The following is a 23,927-nucleotide window of genomic DNA, read 5'->3' as shown; positions in this document are numbered from 1 at the left end:
TAAACTCTTTCGCAAACAAGACGGGATCGACACCAGAGAACTACCCTCATACAAACCTCGAACTACCTACCGCAGCCAATCAGCTCCGCCTACATCACGACCCACACTATCCACCTATCATCTATCATCTATTAGAATCCAGACATCATGCCTGCTCTTCCATTCAACTCGTCCGCTGCTTCGTCACCTTCATCATCACCTACCTTGTCGCCTACCATGACGCCTTCAATAGTTCTCCATCCCGCATCGGGTATATTTGATCAACCATACTAAAGCCTCCCATCTAATCTCTCCAGCAGGTGTCTCATCACAGAAGAAGGAGCTTCTCAAGCCAAAGGAAGATCCTGCGCAGGCCTACCGCATTCGTTATGCGCAGTACCTCGCAGCCACCTTTGGCTTCTCGATGCAGGCTGCGCTCGCCGAGGCGGATTGCCAGCTCGCGCCGAGACGCACCTCAAGTTCGAGCATGTCGGAAGCTGAGTCGTTACGCGCGATTTGAGCTGGTGAATCGCGGAAGGGTGTTTTATGACTTTATGATGCATATATAGGATAATGGGCATTGGGTTGGGGTATTTGGCGCATATTGAGATATTTCGTAGTGCACAATCAAAAGCGTTCTCTGTTCTACCACCAATACTACCAACTCGTTGTGACCGTCTCTTCTTCGTGATGATAAGTGTATGCGTATGGAAGCCTTCAACCAGTCGGAAGCGTACCAGTTGATGCGAACACGCTGTGTTGTAGGAACAGTTCCTCGGCACAGTCGGACACCAGAATTGTAGGAGCTGTAGGATCACGTGTCTAAGTAAGCCTTAGCTTTAGTATTTCTTAACTATAAGAATTTAAAAAAATCTTAACTTAATAACTAAAGTATACTATAGTTATATACTACTAGTACTTAAAAAAATAAAATAAAACTTTATAAATACTATATTATTTCTTCTTTACTTACTTATATATAAAACTTTAAAATAGTAGTATAATTAAAGCTTTATACTTACTTAATATTATTAAAACTTAGCTTTAATAAATATAAACTATTTATTATTTTTAACTTTTTTAAAAAAAAGTTTTCTAACTATATTACTAAGTATAAGTTTACTATTAGCTAAAAGTATACTACTAAGCTATAAGTAATTACTATATATAAAGTTATAGCTATTTATATTTTTAATAATACTAATAATATTATTAAGTACTTTATACTTATAAAGCTAAAAGCTCTTAAATAACTTTATAATAAATTTTTTACTAATAATACTACTACTAATAATAAAGAAGCTATTAAAATACTTATAAATAATTTTTAAAAAAGAGTATAAAAATAAGTAAAATATATTTTAGTTTTAGTTTAAAGTAAGTAAAAAAAATAAGATTAAGTAGACTAGTAATTAATAAGCTTATAAGTATATACTATAACGTCTTCTACAGCGTAACATTAGGCAGAGCTGTAGGAGCAGGAGCGCAGAGGCCGCAACTGCCACCCCCACCACAACCCGCCACGCCAGGTCCAGGTCTCCACGCGCTGAGCTTGTCTATCGATAGGAAGACTCAATTTCAACGACATCGCGTGTCCTGCGATGTCTTTTATATCCAAAAGAGCCCTCTCGCGCCATCATCTTGTTCCGAAAACCGCCGGTCGCTCGCTGTGTCGCCAGCCGGACGTACGCTCCCCAGACTGCTCGGCCCAATCCCTCACGACAATGCTCACTCGGCCGCGCGACGACTGCTCGATGCGTTGCAGGTCTAGTGCAGTGTCTCTACGCGTCGCTATCAAGGCGTATTGGCTTGCGAGACGTATCATTGGCGGTGCCGCCACACCTACTGCCGCCCAAGCCTGAAGTGGCATACGTGGCAAACATCAACCTGTCATATACGACAGCGCTGCTTACTATCGCATCTCGACCCCGGAGTCCATTTCCCAGACGAATCCTCCTGCTGTCCAAAAGCATAACATGGCTCCACACACATCGCGCAAAACGCGGGGTTTGGTTGCCTCAACTTCAACGGGCAAACATTTGGTACCGAAGAGTACTCCGATAGATCTCAACGCCAACAGCCGAGACATCTCGGCATCGCGGCACAGTGGCTCAAAGCCACACAGATGAGACAGAGGACCGGAGAGCGGAGGCCGGATTGCTTGGGCCCGTCAGCCAAGATTCTTATCGTTCGGTCAATGAGCGTTCGAGTTAGTCCAGCCTCACTGCGTTCGCTGACTACTGGTCTTTGAAACCAAGCTGTGGGTACATGTTTGTCCGGAGCATCAGCTGATCACTATGTTTGTACCTGCTAATGCAATACTTGCTGCGACAAAGACATGTGCAGCCATTCATGTGGCGTGGTGGACAAGAGGTTCCAAGCCTCTCCACGCTTGGATGACCCACGTCGTTCGTCTAGCGTGCTAACCCCGCCTAAACCTGGTAGGACGAGCTGCCTATAACTACTCCCCCGCAAAGGCGTATCTCTGCTCTCTACCACCAACACTATCCGTGTTATCACATATACTTGAATGGGTGAAACTGTGCTACTTGCCGTCGAGGAGACCTCTCCTAACGTCGATGAACCCCCTATATGTGGTAGTAAGGATCCGCATACTGCACCAAACCAAAGGCAACTCCAGCCGAACCCTATCGATGGCGACACTTCGCCCACACTCCACGCTCCGCACACCCTCACCTCCGAGGAAGTTGCACAGACTCTGGGAGTCGACATCCAGTAGGGTTCACTGTTCATGCGTACCACTCTCGTGCTCCTGCTAACTATCGCAGCCATGGACTCCCTCACTCTGAAGCGCAATCTCGCCTCCAGCTCTATGGCCCTAACAAGGTTAAGGGAGCTGAAGGGCTTTCCATGTGGAAAATTCTGTTAAGGCAGATTTCGAACAGTCTCACCTTCGTCCTCATCATTGTCATGGCCATTAGCTTTGGCATAGACGACTACATCGAAGGCGGCGTCATCACCGCAGTTATCCTCCTCAACATCGTTGTTGGTTTCTGGCAGGACTACCGAGCCGAGAAGACTATCGAATCTCTCAAGAAACTCACCGCACCCGAAGCTACCGTCACACGCCAGGGCACGATGGACATCAAAGTCAAGGCCGTGGACCTGGTTCCTGGCGACATTGTCCAGCTCTCCGTTGGTAGCATCGTACCCGCCGACATTCGCCTCATCGATGGTGTCAACGCTTACACCAATGAAGCATTCCTCACAGGAGAGTCTGCCCCTGTTGAGAAGACACCATGGAAGACTTTTGACGAGGAAGACCTTGCGACTGGCGACCAGACCAACCTTGCCTTCTCCGGAAGTGAGGTGACATCTGGACGCTGCCATGGTATTGTAGTCGCAACTGGCATGAACACCGAAGTCGGAAAGATCGCTACTATGCTCCGTCAGAAGAAGGATGCCGGCCCGCAATCTTCCAACATCTTCGTCCGAATCTGGAAGCGCTTCACGAACGGCGGCAAGACCATCCTAGGTCTTGTCGGAACCCCCCTTCAGATCACGCTGAGCAAGTTCGCACTTCTCCTCTTCGGTCTCGCCATTATCCTCGCCATCATCGTCTTTTCCGCAAGCAAATGGCAGGTTGGTGGAGAGGTACTCATCTATGGTATCTGTGTTGCCGTAGCTGTCATTCCTGAGTCGCTCATCGCAGTCTTGACGATTACGATCGCCGTCGGCGGTAAGGCAATGGCAAAAGCAAACGTCATTACCAGAGTCCAGTCGGCCATTGAGGCTGTCGGCGGTGTCACGAACATCTGCTCTGACAAGACTGGAACTCTCACCCAAGGTCGCATGGTCGCAAAGACGGCCCTCATGCGTGGCGCCGGCACATTCACCGTCGACGCCATCACAGACCCTCACAACCCCACCAGCGGAAACGTTGCTTTTGATGATCGACAGCTCAGTCTGAGCGATTACAGGCCGGACGCTGTCGTCACTCGCTTCCTCCGTACCATTGCTCTCTGCAACAACTCCAAGGTCATACCGCCATCTGAATCCCGCGTCGACTCTCCCAGCGAGAAGAAGGCTGCGGCTCATGAGCAATACAACAGTGCTGATGATCGCGACACTGACGCGTCCACTATCGACACCATCTCACGACCACCCACTGCCTTCATGCAAGATGTAACGAACGGAGCCTGGACAGCGCATGGTGAGCCAACTGAAGTCGCATTGCACGTCCTCGCTTCTCGTTTCAACATGGGTAAGGAAAGTCTACTTTCCACACTCAACATCCATCTCGCCACCGAATTCTCCTTCGACTCCAAGGTCAAGAAGATGACTGTCGTCTACAAGGACAATCACTCTGGCCTCATGGACGTCTACACCAAGGGAGCAACCGAATTCATGATGTCGGCGCTCAACGTCTCGGATCAGGAAAGGGCCGAGATCTTGGAAGCTGCCGAGAGCATGGCCAACCAGGGTCTCCGTGTCTTGTGCATTGCTCACAAGACGCTACAGCACGACACTGACATCTCGGAACGTGATATCGTTGAGGCCAACCTCAACTACCTTGGTCTTGTCGCTATCTACGACCCACCTCGTCTGGAGACAGCAGGTGCCGTCCGAGAGTGCAAGATTGCTGGTATCACGGTGCACATGCTCACTGGTGATCATCCTGGTACTGCGCGAGCTATAGCCAAGGATGTGGACATCATCGACGATCGTACCCCTGCCTCTGCCGTCATGGTCGCCAAAGACTTTGACAGGATGTCTGACGATGAGGTGGACGCCATGGAGACTCTACCCCTTGTCATCGCCAGATGCAGCCCGACCACCAAGGTCAAGATGGTTCAGGCTCTCCACAGGAGGGGCCGCTTCTGTGTCATGACTGGTGACGGTGTCAACGACTCACCAGCGCTCAAACAAGCCAACGTCGGTATGGCTATGGGCACAGGAAGTGACGTCGCCAAAGATGCCGCCGAGATGGTTCTCACTGACGACAACTTCGCTTCCATTGTGAAGGCCGTCGAAGAAGGCCGACGCTTGTTTGATAACATCCAGAAGGTATGCTGCCTCGCTTTTTCCCCATCAAGATCACTCACTAACATATGGTGCTACAGTTCCTCATGCATCTTCTCATCTCAAACATCGCGCAAGTCATTCTCCTCCTCATCGGTCTCGCCTTCAAGGATCAAGACAACCATTCCGTCTTCCCGCTCTCTCCCATCGAGATTCTCTGGGTCAACCTCATCACCTCCTCCTTCCTCGCCATCGGTCTCGGACTCGAAGAGTCGCAGGAAGACAGCATGTACCGACCACCGCATGACAACAAGAAGGGTGTCTTCACAGCCGAGTTGATCACAGACAAGTTCATCTACGGTTTCTTCATGGGAGCACTCTGTCTCTTCTCCTTCGCCATCGTTGCTTACGTCGGTCCTGGCGGAGGTAATCTCGGCTCCGGCTGCAACGAAGGGTACAATGATACATGCGAGGTAGTGTTCCGTGCCCGCGCGACCACATACGCAACCATCACGCTTCTTCTCCTCGTCACGGCCTGGGAGGTCAAGCATTTCGCTCGCTCGCTCTTCAACATGTACCCCAACACTCCTTCTTCGGCCCCAGCCGGTCTATCCGTCTTCACTACCATCTGGCGCAACCGCTTCCTCTTCTTCGCGGTCATCGCCGGATTGCTCGTCGTGTTCCCCATCGTCTACCTCCCCATCATCAACGAAAAGGTGTTCAAGCACGGTGCCATCACCTGGGAGTGGGGCGTCGCATTCGGTTGCGTTGTCATCTACATCAGCGCAATCGAGATCTGGAAGGCTATCAAGCGTAGTCTTGGTATCTGGTCTGGAGCCCATAGGGTCATCTCTCGCGAGGATGCTGAGGCCCGTGCTGGATTGAATGGTGGTGTTGCTGTTAGGGAGAAGTAGGGACGTGGTTTCTTTCGATGGAAGGAGGATGGAACAAATTGTCACATGATCAGGATGGAAGGTAGTTGGTCTCGTGTCTCCTTGGATTGACCCATAGTCGCTCATTAGTATGACTCACGATTGAATGACACATACACGCTGTCATAGCTTCACGATGAATACCATTGCAGTCACTCTTTTATCATCGCGGTCCTCAAGTGCAGATTTGATTTGATGTTGCACCTAGTTCTATCAACCTCGTCGCCATGCAAGCATGGCAAACACTCAATGCTCGACACTCAAACACACTTCGTCCCCCATCCTCCGACTTCCATGGCTGAAACCGACAGTCTTGTAGGTGAAATTCCGTCGTTCAATCACAACAGCGCAGTCATCTCCGTTGACTCCTCTTCAAGTCCTTACTCATTCTGCCGGCTGGCTAGCTTTTTTCAGGTTCCAATAATTCTTCGCGGCCTGTATTTGACGTTGGCCACATGCCTCCTTCTGCTGTTTCAAGGTTTCGCGCTTCTCGTCTGACCAACCTGATTGAGGATAATTCAGTTGACGATTCAGGCTTCGAAGTTCGCTTCCCTCGTTCTTGAATTCTTGGAATGCGTTTTGGACGTCTTTCACGCTAGGATTCGACGTTGTTGGCTTTGACTGGGTGGACGTGCTCTCTGGATTTGGAGGGTCCGACGACATTGTGTTTGTGCAGACAACGATGTGTACTTATGGTTTATGGTGGTGTCGACGACGGAGTTTATTTGTAGGGGATATAGTTTCCGAATATCGAGTGGTATAGGCGAAGTACCCCCTTTGCAAGCTGCCTTTCAAATAGTGACATCGCGCACTGACCTCAAACAGTTCACAGTCATAGTGGAATGGATTGTTGTCATGCGCGAGTCATCTTCGTGGTCATCGTTGAATCATGGTAGAGTGCACATTCACACTAGCTATATCTCTTCTCTTCATAGTGTCGTGCTACGCCGGGTTACTCACTGACTACCGACAGATCCAAATTCTATCCTCGGCATCGCCCACCCCCGATCCGCACCAATAGATCTCTTGCCAGACATAGTGTTGTTTGTGAACGGTCCAAGACTGGGAGGCACGTCTTCCGACTTCGTTCCCCAACTGCTCTCCTGTGGACCCAAGGTCAACTCCAGGACACCGCCTTCCAAGAAGAAGCTGTGTTGGATCCAGTTCTTCGTGTAAGGTGCACCGTTGAGCGTAGCAGACTGAATGTAGATGTTCTCATAAGCCGAGTCGAAGTTGACATTCCGAATTGTCGCTGTGTTGCCAGTCTGGCCATTCTTGATGGAGATGGATTCGAAGAATGGTGGTATGATGAAGTATACGTCCTGTCCGGCATTAGGGAAGACGCCCATCATCACGAAGGCTTCAAAAGATCCCATGGCGCCGCTATCGTCATTGCCCGGGATACCGACAACAGTGTCGTTGAACAAGGATGGTATGTATTGGTGGGCGCGCTCGGCGGAGAGAGCAGGGCGTCCAGCGTAGTGGTATAGGAATACGTTGAGGAAGGCCTGCTCGTCACCGAGGTATAGGACACCTGATTCGTGCAGCCAGTTCATGCGTTCGACGAAGCGCTCGCGGCCTCCGAGAGTCTGGATGAGAGTAGCCATGTCTCCCGGAGCAAAGAAAGTGTACAGCCAGACAGGACCTTCGTATGTCTCGCCACCTGCCGGGTTCAGGTAGCAACCAGTGAAATTAAGTAGTGGTGAGCAGAAGATCGGATCCTGAGAGCCCCAGGTGCCGTTGAGGAACTTCGGCTGCAAGAAGCCTTCGAAGCCGGTATCAGTACCATTGATGACACTTCGTTGATCGGCCTTGAACATGTTTTGCCAGTTACCGGAGCGTTCGAGGTATTTCAGGTAGTCGGCTGTATTGCCAAGTTCGCGGGCTAACAAAGCGATGACAAAGTCGTTGTAGGCGTATTCAACGGTTCGGGAGATTGAGCGTGTCTCTGTGCCTACTCCTTCGACGTCAAGGTTCTCGGTGGGAATGTAGCCTAACTCCTTCCACGATACGAGACCACCGCGGCCTGGACAGTTGTTAGTTATGCATCTATGCTTGTCTGGAAACCACAATCTTACCTTCAACGTCCCAGTTGGGTGGTTCGACTTCCGCATCCTTTACGAGAGCCTCGTATGCAAGTGTCCAGTCAATGCCAGTCGTGATGTTCTTCAGATATGCGTCCGTAATCACAATGTCAGCGTTCGAGCCTCCTTGCGTGAATCCTTTGCAGAAGCTCATGCGGCAATCTGGCAGCCATCCTTCGTGACGGTAGATATCGAGCAGACTTCTTATCATGAGCGTTTGGCTGTGGGGATCCAGGATCGTGATCAGTGGATGGATCGATCTGAAGCTGTCCCAGATGCAGTAGTAGGAGTCGTAGTAGGGCTCGTCAGACTCCCAAAGGGGATTTTCGCCAGTGTAGTCTTGTGGGCTGATCATGGATCTGTACACGCCACTCCAGAAAGCCTTGAGGAAGACGATATCAACACCGCCGTCTTCAACCGTAATGACATCTAGCTTGGAGCGCCATGCAGCCTCGGCAGCCGCAACGACATCATCAAATCCCCACGAGGGTATCTCGCGTTCAGCATTCGCGCATGCCTGATCCTCGCTCACAAAGCTCATTCCAACTCTTGCAAGGATCTGATTACCCTGGGTGGGCTTCTCAAATTGCACCCATCCACCTGCTGGGGTGAGAACGGGTGATTGTCGCACATCGCCGGGAACGACATTCAGACTGGTTGCCCTGTTTGTCGCACGCGTGTTCTGCCAAACGCCAGCATCTTTGATCTTTGCACCATCAAAGTCAAGGCAGAAATGTGACCTGTACGTTCCGATTCCAAACGATGGCGAAAACACTCCGCTACCAGTCATACGCCCGGTCTCGGCATCCACGGTGATGTTTGCTTCGCTTCTCGTGTTCGGTAGATCTGTCAGATCAAGCAAAATGTGCGGACTCAGCGTCGCGTTCGGCGCGGTCGGCGTTTCGGGAAAGGTGATACGATATAGAGCTGTGCGATTCGTGACCGTCGATTCCGTCCTGATGTTGTCCTTCAGTGTGATATCGAAGTAGCCAGGTCTGGCATGAACAGCCCCAGGTATACGCTCGACAGCTCGTTGTGATTCGAAGTAGTGGCATCCGTTAATGTCGTCGTTCTCGCACCCGGCCTGCGCAAAGATTGGGAAATTGCCAAGTGACGGCGAGCCACCCGTTCCAGAGTCGTGCATATGCGAGAAACCGTAAATAGGTTCTGAGTCGTTAGAGGAGAATCCTCCTTGGTTTTCGCCGATCACGTCGGGCCCCGCTTTGGCCATTCCTCGCAGCTGTCAGTAGACGCAGGTTTGAATTCGAGAGGGAAGCACCTACCGAACGGCAATGTCGCGCCAGGGAATACGTGCCCTATGTGTGTTCAGCCGGTTTTGTTCGCTTTTACAGAATATTGCGTTCGTACCTCCATTGATCGTCCCGATGAGAGGGTCAACATATTGATATCCGCTTTTTTGTGGTTGCGAGGAGTTGTACTGCGCGCTCGTAGATGTTATGAATACGCCTAGCAATAGAGCTGACGCCTGCTTCACGGAAGGAATGCCCATGATTGTAGCTGAACCGGAACACTCCTAGTGGAAGCAACCAAGGTAAACATCGACTGCGTAGAGTCCTCATCGCGCTTCCCCACAAGAAGTATATATCCCTTCCGTTCCATCACGCTTGGCAGTGACGCGATGGTCCAAGACCATGCTACCTGCCGCATAAGCAATTCAGGTAGTATTCTTAAGTCATCTTGTACCGTCCATCATCTCCTAGAAGGGCGATAGTCTGGCTCTAAAGCTCTGGTGTTGCGGTGATATGCATGATTACAGCCGACTGCAGGTGGCTGCGGGGTAACGTCGACGGTGGATCCATGCTGTACTAAATTGGAGCCGTGACCTCCGGTTGGTAGTGCAAATGGGATACGGGGTGTATTCGAACGAAGGGTTGAGCCGGGGGCTGGGGTGGGACGTCTGATATTAGCCTTGCGCGTGCATCTCGGCACATTGTAACGCGTGTTGGAGGCTCAGTCGGCGAAGACGACGTGCTCTCAGGCTGACCACGACGCAAGGTTTTCAACCGGGATTGCAAAAGAAGGGAATCCAACGCGTAATGGTACAAGCAAGGAGAATCCTGATGATCGCATGGCGTCGTCCGTGAGCAACAGCTGTGTTGGTGTTGCAGCTCTCGTCGGGAAATTGGGAAACTTAGACCGAGTGCCGCTAAACCTAACTCGCGCTCCACGTGAGATCACGCACGTCATCCTGGGCCCTTACCTAGGTATGCTCGATCTCACCTCCAACTTTGCTCCAACCGTGGAGTTCATCCACATCCGCTCTGGACCGGACGACTCCAACTCGAAATGCCACGATGAACGCGCCGGTAAACGCTACGCTTCAGATCAACCAAAGCTGCGATGCGATTCCGCAATCGAACAGAAGAGCTGGAACACATGTCGCTGGTAGGGCGAGGAAGCTTTCTGTGGAGTACAGACGCGTCGAAGAATGGTCGATTCAGACAAGCAGCGATACAGCGCCGTCAAACTCGACGTGAGCTAAAAACATATGAGAGTACGATTAGTCGCCAGGTGCTCGCCTGTTAGCCACCCGACTTAGCACGAACGATGCTACGGCCCAGAGCCATAAGAGTACCACCAATCGCAAAATGACATTGTAACGATGCCGCTCAGTCTGGTTGCGCAATCTTTTGGCTGCTGTTAGCAGCTGTAGGTTTATCGCTCGGACCACATCACTCCGCCCCACTTAAACGCTGTGGACACTCGAGCAAAGCTGAGAACGTCGCGATCTTTGGAAGCAGTCTCGGCGATGAAAACACGACTCCCCATGGCACACTGGAGTGGTCCTAATTATGAGTCTCAATCATACTCACAGCCGAACTTCACTAGCTAGTACTTAAGGACAAGGTGTGTTGATGTTTGCGAGGAGTATACTTAGGCAAAATCTATACCCTGATATAGTCTTGGAAGTTCAGCTGCGTGCCGTTCAGCTATGCCTGAATGAAGGTATGGTCATAGAGTAAGTCGTCTGCCAGGCAAAAAGAGGAGGAGTGGGTAAAGGGCGGATGGGCAAAAAGATGGAAATTTGTGCAAAAACATACAACAGCGGGGATTCGCTAGTGGTCACCCACCTAACTACTAATCCGCCGGTACAATGCTTGTATATAGCTGAGCGGACGGGAAGCCTAATTCTCATTGTCCTATGGTCGTATGTGGAACAAGGGGAAAGTGAATAGGTTATAGAGTCGATGTGAGCGAGGCTTGACTGTGGGCACAGTACCCCCACCATGCTCGCAGCTTTGTATAGGCCGTTTCCTTAATGCTCCGACATAACGAACTCTATCAATACTGTGATGTAGTATTGGTAAAACGTAGAGATTTGTCAAGCTCGGAATTGCGCCCTTCCCGTGCCTTCATAACTCTATCTTCATCACACCCCGACCCTCACCGCCACCAACTGATTTGACCTCTGCCCCCGCCCTCAAACACGAACCAACAGTTGCATGACCCTCAAAACTCGGAATCACATCCGAGACCATAAGTTTGTGGGGTACAAGGATGAAAGCGACTACGCGAAACACATCTGACACGCGGCGACTTTATGCCAACAGGGCAGTATTTGCGAACGCCAAAATGCGAGCCAACCAAGCTAGCTATTGAGACGATGATCGTGTGGCTTGGAAGCCTGAGAAGTAAGGGTCGTGTGATTGGGGACGAGGCTTGTTTATGCGATGGCGATGGCGGGATATGGCGGCTAGATGCTGATAAACAGTCAGTGCAGACAGTATAGGAAGGAGAGGTGTGAACGCTGCGTCTGAGGGTAGTTCCTTTCTTCTAATCTGTCGCGGAGTTGTTATTCCGTTATTTCATTCTTGCGATATGGAGCTGCGATCTAGACAGCTGATGCCCGGTCCTGAGCGCAACGACACCCAGGCGCCTCTTCTTCTCGGTGTATGTGGCGGTCTCACACTCTTCGCTGTCCTGCTACTCTCTGCACGACTTTGGTCGAGAGTGCGGCCTTGCTGGAATCTGCACATGGATGACTGGACGGCGGTTGCAGCGACGGTAAGGCGCAGTCTACTCCAAACGCACTCGAAGCTGATTTTGAATGTCCACAGGTCCTTGCGATAGCAAAATATGTCATCGTATGCCTAGCATGTTCCTATGGCTTCGGCCAGCGGACAAAATATGTCTCGGCAGACTCGCGTCTCGCAGCCATGCGACTCGTCTTCTATTGCCAAGCTCTCTGGAATTTTTCCATCGGACTTGTCAAAATCTCAGTCGCCCTTCTCTTGCTCCGCATCAAGCAGACACGTCCCTGGCGCATCTTCCTGTCTTTTACGATAGTAATACTCATCCTCACGACTATAACTTCGACGTTGTTCCAATTCCTGCAATGCCGGCCATTCAGCATATACTGGGATCCCAGCATCTTTTTGACGCAGAAAGTGGAGTGCTTGCCACAAGAAGCCATCGTTGGGAACATCGTTGCGGCGAGCGCTGTGCATATCTCGACCGACCTCATCTTCTCGCTGATACCGATAACCTTTATCCGGAAACTACAGCGGCCGCGTGGCGAAAAGATCTTCCTTGGTGTTCTGATGGGCCTTGGACTGTTCGCTTCATCCTTCGCCATCCTGCGTACTGTCAAGGCCAGCATGATACCACCGGGTGGTGACACCTTTTTCATGACAGTCGCGCCTACACTATGGTCGATGCTGGAACTCGAGCTTGCGTTGATCGCTGCCACGATACCAACGCTCAAGGGTAGTAAGTAATGCACATATGCGAACAGTGTAATAGAAAAATTCTGACACCTAAATTAGTTATGCAGCGGAGCCTCGTAAGGACTGGTCACTACTTCTACGATGAGAAGACCGAGACCCAAGTGCGAAACCGGCTTGTGGACCTGGGATTCCTAGGCCCTAACAGCGACGAGTTTGTAGAGATGGGGCGGAAAAGGTCGAAACCGGATATGACTGATGAGGTTGTGACGTTCGGGAGTGGTTCGAAGCCGCGGAAAGCGAAAGACGAGTATAGGTTCTCGGTCGATGAGCTTACTCTGGTGGAAAGTGAGGGCTACGCGACAACCCGGGACTTGCGGGCTTTTGGGCCCTGAAGACGCGCTGAAGATGATGGAACTTACCCATTCAAACACCGAGACGCTTCATCGCAAGCCAGATGTTCCACAGCGCCGTTACTGATCGAACCGCTATGAAGGCGTTGCCAGGTGGTCGAATGATAACACCGTCCTCACCCACGCTCACCAATGTCTTGCAGGATGTTGGCGAGCCCACGGCACCGAATCACCAGATGCCTTCTCAAGCACATCCTGCCCAACGCGGGAGCCGAGTCTGAGACCGATCGAGCCGAATGATGGACCCTTGGTATGGTAACGTGAAGTATGGAGTCGGGCGGCCGGAGGAGGGAACTGTATGACATGGGATTGGGTATGAAAGCGCGAGAGGTGACCTGCAAGTTTGAGGATATGCGAGAAAGCTGTAATATTATTATACCTAAATCGGTCGCGCACGCACAGAAAGCAAGGGTATCTCTTACTCGGACACAAAACATTGTCACCCAACTCATTCCTTCTTCAGGACATCTACGATCCACTGGCAGGCATCCTTTGCCTCGACCAGTCCATACGGCATGGTCAGAACGAAGCAGTGCATTTGCTTCTCCCAGTGCACCCACTCGCCAATGACACCGTGTTCCTCGCATTTCTTGCGAAAGATGACGCCGTCCGGGCTTAGCACATCGCATCCAGCAGTTATTCCGTGCACCTTGATGCCCTTCTTCGCGAGTAGTGAAATGTCGGCGTTGATAGGGGAAATGCGGCGATCGGCGGCGTCCCAGTCTCCTTGCCATGCTTTCGCTGTCGCTCTGATGATCTTGGGTGTGAGGAGAGGGTCTCGAGGTGCCACCTTATCGATATCGGAGTTTTCGCGAGTCAAGTCGGTCGATGGGCATACGTTCATGATGGCGACGGGGTGTGGGAGGTGCTTGATCTCGACGCCTTCGTTCTCGCTATCCTCCCGTAGGGCCTCCAGCACAAGACACAGAGCAATATTCGCTCCCGACGAGTCACCCGCCAGTATAACTTTCTCTCCAGCCTCTTCCGCTTCGACCATCAAAGCTCGGTATGTCTTTTGGCAAACAGGGAAAGACTTGTGCGCGGGGTCGTTGGGGGCAAGAGGTGTTGACACAATGGATATGGATGTGTCAGACATTTCTTTGGCTAGCTTCGCGCATATTTTGTAATGCTGTGGAGAAGGCGGTTCCTGCCAACTGCCACCGGCGAAGTAGTATATCCGCTTTTTCGAGCTCTTCTCTGCCTTGTTGGGTGGTATGACATCGTATATATGTATGTCGCATACGGTTCGTTCGTAGAGGGTACACTGGGAGAGGTTCGATTGCTTTGGCTTGAGTCGGATTGAGCCTTCCTCGTGGTCTGCTTGACGGTTGCTGATGCGCGTTCGCATTAGTCGTACCAGAGACTGGACCACAGTCATGAGGAAGGTGCGATCATTGCGATGGGTGAGCTGTATCGAGGAGCCAGTCTTGGCAGTTGGGCTGGGAGTGCTGGCGTCCGTCATGCTGGTCATATTGAAGATTGTCGTTGTAAACACGAAGACGGAGGGAGCTCCGTGGTAAGGAGCGGAACGATGCTGGACGCGTGGGAACAAGGACGCTTGGGTGGATGCATCTCGTGGCGCAAAGAAAGAGGAGCACGCATCGTCGATTACGGGGCCTTAGCAAGCCCACGCGCGCAGGGCGACTCGTTCTCTAGTAAAAAGACGGCACATCAGGGCTTCAATGACGTCGTGACCCAGCGTTTAGGCCAGATAGAGAAGACCCTGACTAAAAGCGGGAAGATATGAACGCTTCCGAGAGTGGGTCGATCTGGAGGTGCTTGCAAAATGTCTCGGCCATCACACAACGGTGAAGGATTGCGGTACGCGTTGCGCAAAAAGCACGATGACGAAGCCATGGGTCGCGCGTGCCGACTGTTCCATGCCAAGCCTCAATTTCTTGGGCAACACCAGGACCGTGCCACTCAACACTCAACGCGTCTTCAGTCTTCAGGGTCTTGTCAACCGCTGTGCGCTCTTAACAAGGACCTCTTTGAATCTGCGACAACGATGCATTCCATGAATGTCGCAATCGCAGCTGGGTCGTTAGACGAGGAATCGTTTTGACGGACTGCACATATCACGGAAGATGCCATTCGACCAATGCTATCATCTGCATAGCGCACGAAAAAGACCTTTGGTTCTAGATCTTGTTTTCGACGTCGGATGCGGCGATGCCAATACAATTCGTGGCTGAAGACCTCCTCCACACGTCCTTATCTGACGCGCAAGCTTGCATGATCAGAACCCAAAACACCTGGGCGGAAGTCTTGGTCGTACCGCTGAGTGGCTGTGCAGCAGGCGGAGAGTGCGATAGGAAGCAAGTTCCGCTCCGCCAGGGTTACAAGTTGCGTCCGCCGGCGCCAACTCCGTCTTGTCGCCTTGGTATCACATTGATGGATTATTCTCATTGGCGACACTTCATCGCAAGGCCTTGGCCTACGTGCCTGGACCATCAACAAACAAATGAGCTGATCAGGGAACTGACCAAGGGAAGCCTTAAAGGCTACCGTTGCCGTTGAGCCACATGTGGCAGCTGATCCACCACCTACTCCCAAGCAGATCATACCCTATCCCAGCGCTCCTCGGACGTCGATGGCTCTGCAACAGCCCCTTACGGATGACGAAATCAAGAAGTTCATTGACGATCTCGATCACGACAAAGATGGCAATGTCGACTACTGGGAGCTGGAACGCAAGCTGGATCAAGTACACAAGGAGATAGCACCCAAAGCGCAACCACACAACCTCCACCATGGATCTCGGGGCGACGAGGCTCGGCATGAATTTCTCAGGAATGTCATTGGAACACGAGACGACCACATCAATCGAGAAATCTTCGCAAAAACTGTCAAGACATGGGAGATACCGTCTTTGGAACAAGACCGGAAAGAAGCAAAGGATGAGGACGATTACCTGAAGCAGGTGCCCCTCCACCGGCGTGCGCGTGCTTACTGGGCAGTCAAAGGGCCTGAGATAATGTTCCTTGGTCTGGTACTTGCCTTGATGATAGGGTTTGGTGTCTGGCAATTCGTCAAGTACCTTACCTTCGATCAGTATACGCCTGCGTTCGGATGGGGAGCTGTCTTGTCCAAGACATGCGCCGGTGTGCTGTACCCGACATTCTTCTTTCTGATCCTGTCCATGTCGCGATGGCTCTCGACATTCCTTCGGCGCTTCTACTTCATCTCCAGGTTCATCAACTGGGACTTGTCGCAGAGTTTTCACATCAAGATGTCCATCGTCGCATTGGTGTTTGCGACGCTACATGCTATTGGTCATCTCAGCGGCTCTTTCGTCTTTGGAAGTAAGCCCAATCGACAGGACGCAGTTGCCAATGTCATCGGACAGGACGCTGTACCACGTTCATACACTGACTACCTTCGATCATTGCCAGGATGGACTGGTCTCACATCTCTCGGCCTGTTCTACCTCCTCGCATTGATGAGCATGCCCCAGATACGAAAGTGGAGCTACGAGGTCTTCCAGTTAGCTCATCTACTGATGTTTCCCATTATTGGCTTCATGATGGCGCACGGCACTGCTCATCTACTGCAGTGGCCCATGTTTGGCTACTGGCTCGCTTTCCCTACTCTCATGGTTCTCTGCGAACGTGTGTGGCGCTTGATCCTCAGCTTCCGCCCTATTCATGCGGATCTTGAGTTACTAGACGACGAGACTGTCGCCATTACTGCGCAAGTGCCCAAGACTCGCCCGTGGGACTACAAAGCTGGCCAATACGTATTTGTTCAGGTTCCACAGCTATCCCGATTCCAGTGGCATCCGTTTACCGTGTCAACTTGCATCAACAACACTATGCAAGTTCACATCAAAGCAGACGGTGATTGGACAAACTCGCTCCGCGATCTGGCCAAAGAAGGAGGACGAAAGACCATCAAGATCGGTCTTGATGGGCCATTTGGTGCACCAGCTCAGCGGTTCTATGACTTCGAGTACAGCATGGTCTTTGGGTAAGTCATCGCCTTTGTCTCTTCGGGAACTTTGCTAACATGCCATAGTGCCGGTATTGGCATAACGCCTTTCTCGGGTGTACTGACCGATCTCCAACACCACGAGCTCGAGCGCGTCAAATCTGCGAACGACTCCCCAGCATCACCCGACGAAACCCCCAAAGAGCCTTCGCCGTACACAAACCATCGTCGAGTCGACCTACATTGGATGGTCCGCGACAAGAACAACCTCTTATGGTTTTCCGATCTCCTCAATGAAGTCTTCCGTCAGAAACCAAACAGCGAAGATCTCGACATCCGCATCAACACCTACGTAACGCAGAAGCGCAAGCAAATCTCCCAACACGTATTTCGATGGCTACTCGAAAAGCATCGCACAGATGAGCACCCGCAATCGCCCATCACTGGTCTTGTCAACCCTACACATTTCGGACGTCCCGACATTCGGGGTATTATGGAAGCGCACTACGACGATATGAGCAAGGTATTGGGAGATCGTTTGAACGAAAAAGATGGCAACAAAGATGATGAGATCAAGATTGGTGTTTTCTTCTGCGGCCCACCTGTCATCGGTCAACAGATTGCCGATCAGTGTAGCATGCTGAGTGCGAGGGCGAGAAATGAGGGTAGGAAGCTTGAGTACCGGTTCATGATTGAGGTGTTTGGTTAGCGATAGACAATGATATCTCTAGGCTGTTTGTAATAAATCTTCCAATTCCAATATGAACGCTGGAGCCCAAACTTCACCAAGTGGCTGTGTTCAAAACCCGAGTGATAACAAGCCCTGGAGCATACAATGACTGTGTCAGGTGTAATTCTTCGTGCTTGCCATGTGTGTACCTGCCCACGTGGCTAGCAAGGGATTGGGCACGTGCCCAGGCGCTAAACCGCGTCTCCAAAGCCGACGTGTCGGAACCGTCGTCATTCACCATCCGGAACACTTTCACTCAACCACAAAGGCACAACTACCCCCTCGCTCAACCCCCATAGTTGGAAGCACAGCGCGCTTTACAACTCGCTTCCGAACAGATACCCCTACTTCGCGACCAAGACTCCGACCTTCCGCAACCCAAACACACCCCGCGCACACGAGCGACCCCCTCACCTCTGCCCGTACACCCCCGCTTCCAATCAACACACAACATGGCGTCCTCAGCTTCAAAGCGCCTCTTCAAAGAATACCGCATGCTCTCGAACGACCCACCAGAAGGCATCACCGCCGGCCCAGTCAGCGAAGACGACATGTTCGTGTGGGAAGCACTGATCCAAGGACCCGAAGGCACACCCTTTGAAGGCGGCGTCTTCCCCGCTGAACTACGGTTCCCGAAAGACTACCCGCTTGCGCCGCCAAAGATGAAGTTTATGACGGAGATGTGGCATCCAAATGGTACGTTCGAAGATAGAGGATAAGGCTTCGATATTCCCTGGACGTCTCCTTGTCTGGGCGAGAGAAGCAAGAAGTATGAGCTATCAGGACTTGCGCTGACAATACATCTAGTATACCCCAACGGCGAAGTCTGTATATCCATCCTCCACGCCCCCGGCGAAGACCCCATGCACTACGAACAAGCCTCAGAACGATGGTCACCCATACAAAGCGTGGAGAAGATTCTGATAAGCGTCATGAGCATGTTGGCGGAGCCAAACGACGAGAGTCCAGCGAATGTCGATGCGGCGCGCATGTGGCGGGAGAAGCGCGACGAGTATGAGAAGATTGTACGGACGAATGTGCGGAAGAGTCTGGGGCTGTGACGGATTTGAGATGGAGAATGGATATCACGAATAATGGATGCATAGCGTAATAGGAGTCTTTGCGGTGCTGGGTATCTGTAGCTCATGTTCATATAAAGACATTATGGATCTTTCAGGAAGAATATACCACAAGCGATGGGGTTCATGTGACGCTACAAGGTTGAACTTGTATCGCTGGCGAAAGTCAGGCCACGCTAATCTTGCCATATGGATACCAAAAGCACACAATCAGTCCAATCTACCACACCGTCTGTTCAGCCATCCTGCTATTACCTTCAGACAATCTCCAGACTCGAAGCCTCCCCATACCCATTATAAGCCACACCGCGAAAGTTCCACTTCGGACACTTCTCCTGCACATTACCGCTCTTGTCCGTTGCCCGACTGTATATCGCAACATCCTTGCCCTTCTCAACCTTGACTCTTGCCTTCCATAATGCCCACGCCCACTTGAGTTCAACATCCTTGGCATCCTCGCCCTCATAGGCTGTGATCAACTCTGCTTCTGTCCATGTTGCTCCTCCATCGACACTGACTTCGACTTTGACAATGGGTCCATCCGCTCCACTAGGCAGTGCATAGCCCTTGACTTCAATCGTCTCATCTGCGTCTCGCTGCACGGTACTACCCGATTTGGGAATTCCAACGACGCTGTTGACCGGCATGTCTTGAAGTGCATCGACCTGGCCCCAATACTCCTCCGCCTTTTCTTTCGAATCGGCCTCTGGAGGTAGGACTTTGTAGTCGTGCTGCTGATAGTGACTTTGACTCTCGGTCAGTTGGACGGAAATGGAATCAAGCCACTTGACGCTTCTCGCTCCAGCAATACCAGGAGTGACGACGCGGACGGGAGCACCGTGGTTTGGTGGGAGAGGCTTGTCGTTCATTCGAAGGGCAAGCAAAATCGAACTCTCCCGATCCATGGCACGGGATAGTGGGATACTAGCACCGTAGAACTCATCTTCTTGGGTCGGCGTCTGGTAGCACGAGAACGCTACATGCGCTTCGCTGAGCTTATTTTCCTCCACCTTGACACCGGCCTTCTCCAGAACATCTTTGAGAAGAGGTCCGGTCCATTTGCAGTTCATGACTGCGCCATCGAACCAGTCGATTCCAGACACCTCCTTCAACTTTGTACGCATGGTGTGACGACGGTTTCCGGCACATTGTAGTGCGCATATTACGGTGTGTTGAGGAAGTGCTTCGAGGTCTGCGATGGAAAGTGAGAGTTCATTGTTGACGAGTCCTGCGACGGAAACTTTGTGTGTGCTCGCATCGATGTGGGGAATGGGTCCGTGATTGCGGTCGTAGCCGTCTTGGGTGATGAAGCTGTAGACTCAATCAGCATCTTGACTGCGTAGATCTTGGGATTGGACCCTGAATGCCCTGGATCCAAGGATTACGATCGACCGAGCCCGCTTTCAGGACGCCGTGCGTGAACGGCTGGTCCCCTACTAGCGCCTCTCATCGTCTCTTCCCAACCCAGTATCCTTCACCCTCACACATAACAAACACTAGACGTACCTTTCAACCAGCTTCTCAAGCTCCGGCTCGCGGTTAAGCGGCTCCTCAACCGAGTACTCAAGCTTCTACCGCACCGTCAGCCCTACCATACCCCCACGAATAAACATATCGACATAGTCTACCGCATTAGGAAACCCATATAAAAATCTGGGGGCGTACCTGGATCATGGTCGTCGATGCTGATTTGGCGGATATGGCGTGATTGAGGCTAAGGGAAGAAAAGGTGGCGGGGCACGCAGGCTATAAGGCACAAAAGCGGGGGCGGGGTAAGAGCGAGGTAGGAGCGACGAGGCTGTTTGCTGGTGCCACACGATGCATGTGACTTGGGCAGGTTGCGTCGGTGAACGGCGGATAGGTGCGGCTCTGCGCTATCTTCTATGCAAGTCAGATAGCTGGGTCAATGGGGATGGAATGAATGGGCACGCTGTTTGCCGTCCTGCATGACGTTTGTTCAACAATATATTACGACATCTCTGTCTTCGATGACCTCGATCTACTGGCGGCATACGATTTCCATCGGAGAGGGATGCAATCTGGGTAGTCTTCGAGTTGATATACATTTACAGTTCTAGACTGGCAAAGATGCGGCCCTTATTCGTCCAGTGCTATGATACATGCTATAGCTTACACAGCAGCCTCTCAACTACAGCGCTGGCTCTGACGCCCAGTCCTCTTATGCGTAACTTTCTCCTTGGGTCTTCTCAACAGTATCCTTGATGTAGCGCACATATGCCGGCATCAGCGGCTTGCCCTCCTTGTTTTTGGACATGTCGTCCAGCGACCGCACACCCTCGATCAATACTAGCTTTGTTCTAGTCTCGAACGTCTGTGCCTCTTCTGCCATGGGCATTTCAGCGCCGAGCACTTTGCGAGACGTCTTAAGAGCGTTCCATATGATAAGTACCTCGAGAAGTTCGTAGCAGTGGTCGGTGATGTGTTCCAAAAGTTTGGTGACGTTTACGAAATCAGCAGCTCTCGCGTCGGAGTTTCTAGATATAGCATCTAGTGATGTCTGTAACGTTTTGTCAGTATTGGTCCGCATATGCAGAAAGATAATGGGGGAAGATGTACCGTGTATCCGCTCTGCTGTAACGCGTGGACCAGACGGCTAGAAAGTTTCTTGACCTCCTCTTTGTCTCCACCGTATCTGTCGGCGAGTACAGCAGCCATTTCTGTCGGCAGCGCAACCACAGATGGCCTCCCTCTGTAGTCGCCTTCGGCAAACTTGTCTGGTTTTCCGCGCGGTTTCACCGGTCTCTTGCCTACATAGTGTTCCTCGTCCTCCATGAGCTCCACCACTTGCTTCGCCAGTTTGTGCGCCTTGATTGTATCATCCTGTGCCCAATCGGCCAGAGCCGCTTTGTCGTGCACAGTCCTCAACACCGCACGCAAAACACCGTAATTGTTCAGCTTGACGCCGGTTTCCTTTGCTCGTTGCAACGCCTTCAGAACAAGATGCTGCATGCCTGCAAGGTTCAACTTCCTGATAACGAGCTCCTGCCACTGCCAGTGGACCTTGATCCCGGCCTCTTGGAATCCCTCCAAGCATCTGACAACATTCTCCCAGTCCTCCTTGGTTTCGCTTTGGTCACAAATTGCCTTGAGCCGCTTGTAACGATTCGGTAGCCTATTGCGGTCGAGGTGTTCAAGAGGCAGGGTGACCTCTCCCAAGGTAATCTCTATAGGCTCGGCTTCGAGTTTTGCGCGGCTTTCTTGCGAGTATACGAGCTTCTGTTGCTCTTTGGTCAAGTGTTCGGGGAGGAGGATTTGGGAGTTGAAGGTCGATAAGAGCTTGGATAGTTCGGGAGAAGATGGTGGGAGGAAATTGGGGAGAGCGCCTGATGTTCGCATTAGTAGAGTGTATGTACGAAGGCGATTCGGGGGTGATGCGGACCTCTTGAGCTCACCGCAGTGCGCGAAAATGCGCGTCTAGAGCCATTGGCGTAAAGGCAGATGTTTTCTGATCGCAGCAATGCCGATTGGCAGCCCCGCCGTATTGAATACATGGTATGGTGTGTGCTGAATGCCCTGGTCGCATGGCGTGGGCAAAGTCCAGAAATTTGGCGCAAACGCGTCAAACGCGCCAAGCCACGTCGGCGGCACTTTCGCTTTCTCCGACAGGGCAGCCACGACTCCAGCCTCAGCTCCAGCCTCAGGTGTGACACAGCCACATTGCGGTCCCTCTTTCCCGGCAAGCGAAATGTTAGCCCCTAGGAGGACCAACCGCTACAGCTGGCTCTTCCCTCGAGCGAACAAGACCACCAAAATGGACAACGAGCAAGCCACCTTCTGGCTGAGCCAGTTCATCGGGAAGAACTTGCGCATACACGCCAGTGACGGGCGAGTATTCGGAGGCCAGATGAAATGCACAGACAAAGTACGAGGTCATGACGTGTGGGGAGTCGTGCTGTATTAACTTGATATAGGACCGTAATGTCATTCTTGCACTCGCACACGAGTACCGTGCGCCATCAGCCGAGACGATTCGCAAGGCGGTGGAAGAGTCGGGAAATCCATCTGCATCTGTCGCTTGGAACAGTCGCTACGTCGGACTCATCGTTGTGCCTGGGCAGCATATCACGAAGATCGAGTTTGAGGAGAGTACGTTTGCGGGGCAGAAGAGCGCGGTGACGCTTTGAAGGAGCCGACTATGGATGTGTAACTCGAGACGCGCGCTCTCACTGCGAGTTGCGCGCTGCGTATGTATGGCGCCATGCCTGGAGTGTCTTTGAGGGCTGGCGCAAGCCAAGTACGAAATGTGTTCGGACCAGTCATATCGTTAGTATTGCGTTCGAGTGCTGTGATAGGGTCCGTGCTGACTATTGTAGGCAATGACAGTGGCAGAAGTGAAGGTGAATTGGTCGCCGCGGTATGGTAGCGAGCAGTGACCCGTAATGCTATGGTCCGAATCCAACAATAGCCGAAAAATATTGCATTGTTGCAGACTACAAGCAACTTCTTACTCACCTCTTGACTTTTTATATATAGCCCTAGAGCCTACATCACCCTCATTCCAACACCAACACCATCGCACCACACATCGACTTCCTCAGTACTATGCATACATCTTGCAACAGTCCGACGAGGGAGGGCTCGTACGCCTCAAAGCTCTCCCAGGAGTCACCAGTCACGATCGAAAATTCTGAGCCAGACGGCCACAACCCCTCCACAACCACACGATCTTCCTTCAAAAATCCGTCCAAGGTCTCCAAGCCTAGAAGACGACCACCAAAAACTCACCTCAAGATCCTGGGTCCGGTTTCGTCCCACACCACTCCAGCCGCACACCAAGCCGCCGTCTCAGCATCACCGTTCCTTTCCCTCCCAGGCGAAATCCGCAACATGATCTATATCTACGCTCTCACTTCGGAGACAAATCGCCTACCCTACGACAAGCAGCATGGTCGATTTGACGTCTCCAAAATTGGTGCCGGATTGCTACAAACCTGCCACATGGTCTCGTGCGAAACCATGTACATGCCATTGACATTAAACACCATTGTGTTTCCTACTTCCACAGGAAGTGGAGACCTCGAAGCAGAACTGAAGAGGCTGTGCTGCATGGGAAAAATCATGCGATTAGGGTATGCATTCAACTGGCATGGA

General features: G+C 51.7%; 10 protein-coding genes across 10 annotated transcripts; 6 read left to right on the top strand and 4 right to left on the bottom strand.

The window, feature by feature from the left end:
- Window positions 1-147: 147 nt before the first annotated feature.
- On the top strand, window positions 148-499 carry J4E92_001198 (uncharacterized protein; the record flags this gene model as incomplete). Its single annotated transcript, XM_051492611.1, has 2 exons — window positions 148-250; window positions 300-499. 2 exons carry the CDS (start codon window positions 148-150, stop codon window positions 497-499), a joined length of 303 nt encoding a protein of 100 aa, XP_051358123.1.
- A 2,010-nt stretch (window positions 500-2,509) lies between these two features.
- On the top strand, window positions 2,510-5,876 carry J4E92_001197 (uncharacterized protein; the record flags this gene model as incomplete). The annotated part of the gene is made up of 3 exons (XM_051492610.1): window positions 2,510-2,715; window positions 2,769-5,007; window positions 5,064-5,876. 3 exons carry the CDS (start codon window positions 2,510-2,512, stop codon window positions 5,874-5,876), a joined length of 3,258 nt encoding a protein of 1,085 aa, XP_051358122.1.
- Window positions 5,877-6,850: 974 nt separating this feature from the next.
- Window positions 6,851-9,209, bottom strand: J4E92_001196 (uncharacterized protein; the record flags this gene model as incomplete). The annotated part of the gene is made up of 2 exons (XM_051492609.1): window positions 6,851-7,920; window positions 7,973-9,209. 2 exons carry the CDS (start codon window positions 9,207-9,209, stop codon window positions 6,851-6,853), a joined length of 2,307 nt encoding a protein of 768 aa, XP_051358121.1.
- Window positions 9,210-12,156: 2,947 nt separating this feature from the next.
- J4E92_001195 (uncharacterized protein) lies at window positions 12,157-13,058 on the top strand (the record flags this gene model as incomplete). The annotated part of the gene is made up of 2 exons (XM_051492608.1): window positions 12,157-12,709; window positions 12,766-13,058. The coding sequence occupies 2 exons, from the start codon at window positions 12,157-12,159 to the stop codon at window positions 13,056-13,058; spliced, it is 846 nt and encodes a 281-aa protein (XP_051358120.1).
- Window positions 13,059-13,524: 466 nt separating this feature from the next.
- J4E92_001194 (uncharacterized protein) lies at window positions 13,525-14,547 on the bottom strand (the record flags this gene model as incomplete). The annotated part of the gene is made up of 1 exon (XM_051492607.1): window positions 13,525-14,547. The coding sequence occupies one exon, from the start codon at window positions 14,545-14,547 to the stop codon at window positions 13,525-13,527; it is 1,023 nt and encodes a 340-aa protein (XP_051358119.1).
- A 1,122-nt stretch (window positions 14,548-15,669) lies between these two features.
- On the top strand, window positions 15,670-17,715 carry J4E92_001193 (uncharacterized protein; the record flags this gene model as incomplete). Its single annotated transcript, XM_051492606.1, has 2 exons — window positions 15,670-17,045; window positions 17,094-17,715. The coding sequence occupies 2 exons, from the start codon at window positions 15,670-15,672 to the stop codon at window positions 17,713-17,715; spliced, it is 1,998 nt and encodes a 665-aa protein (XP_051358118.1).
- A 473-nt stretch (window positions 17,716-18,188) lies between these two features.
- Window positions 18,189-18,797, top strand: UBC7 (Ubiquitin-conjugating enzyme E2 7; the record flags this gene model as incomplete). Its single annotated transcript, XM_051492605.1, has 2 exons — window positions 18,189-18,432; window positions 18,544-18,797. The coding sequence occupies 2 exons, from the start codon at window positions 18,189-18,191 to the stop codon at window positions 18,795-18,797; spliced, it is 498 nt and encodes a 165-aa protein (XP_051358117.1).
- A 275-nt stretch (window positions 18,798-19,072) lies between these two features.
- On the bottom strand, window positions 19,073-20,489 carry J4E92_001191 (uncharacterized protein; the record flags this gene model as incomplete). Its single annotated transcript, XM_051492604.1, has 3 exons — window positions 19,073-20,126; window positions 20,322-20,386; window positions 20,481-20,489. 3 exons carry the CDS (start codon window positions 20,487-20,489, stop codon window positions 19,073-19,075), a joined length of 1,128 nt encoding a protein of 375 aa, XP_051358116.1.
- Window positions 20,490-20,994: 505 nt separating this feature from the next.
- On the bottom strand, window positions 20,995-22,172 carry J4E92_001190 (uncharacterized protein; the record flags this gene model as incomplete). The annotated part of the gene is made up of 2 exons (XM_051492603.1): window positions 20,995-21,333; window positions 21,393-22,172. The coding sequence occupies 2 exons, from the start codon at window positions 22,170-22,172 to the stop codon at window positions 20,995-20,997; spliced, it is 1,119 nt and encodes a 372-aa protein (XP_051358115.1).
- A 349-nt stretch (window positions 22,173-22,521) lies between these two features.
- J4E92_001189 (uncharacterized protein) lies at window positions 22,522-22,960 on the top strand (the record flags this gene model as incomplete). The annotated part of the gene is made up of 2 exons (XM_051492602.1): window positions 22,522-22,698; window positions 22,748-22,960. 2 exons carry the CDS (start codon window positions 22,522-22,524, stop codon window positions 22,958-22,960), a joined length of 390 nt encoding a protein of 129 aa, XP_051358114.1.
- Window positions 22,961-23,927: the final 967 nt, after the last annotated feature.

This window comes from Alternaria infectoria (assembly GCF_024043175.1).
Source record: "Alternaria infectoria strain BMP 0036 chromosome Unknown scaffold_1, whole genome shotgun sequence".
NCBI lineage: Eukaryota > Fungi > Ascomycota > Dothideomycetes > Pleosporales > Pleosporaceae > Alternaria > Alternaria infectoria.
This window is presented reverse-complemented; position numbering and strand designations above follow the sequence as displayed.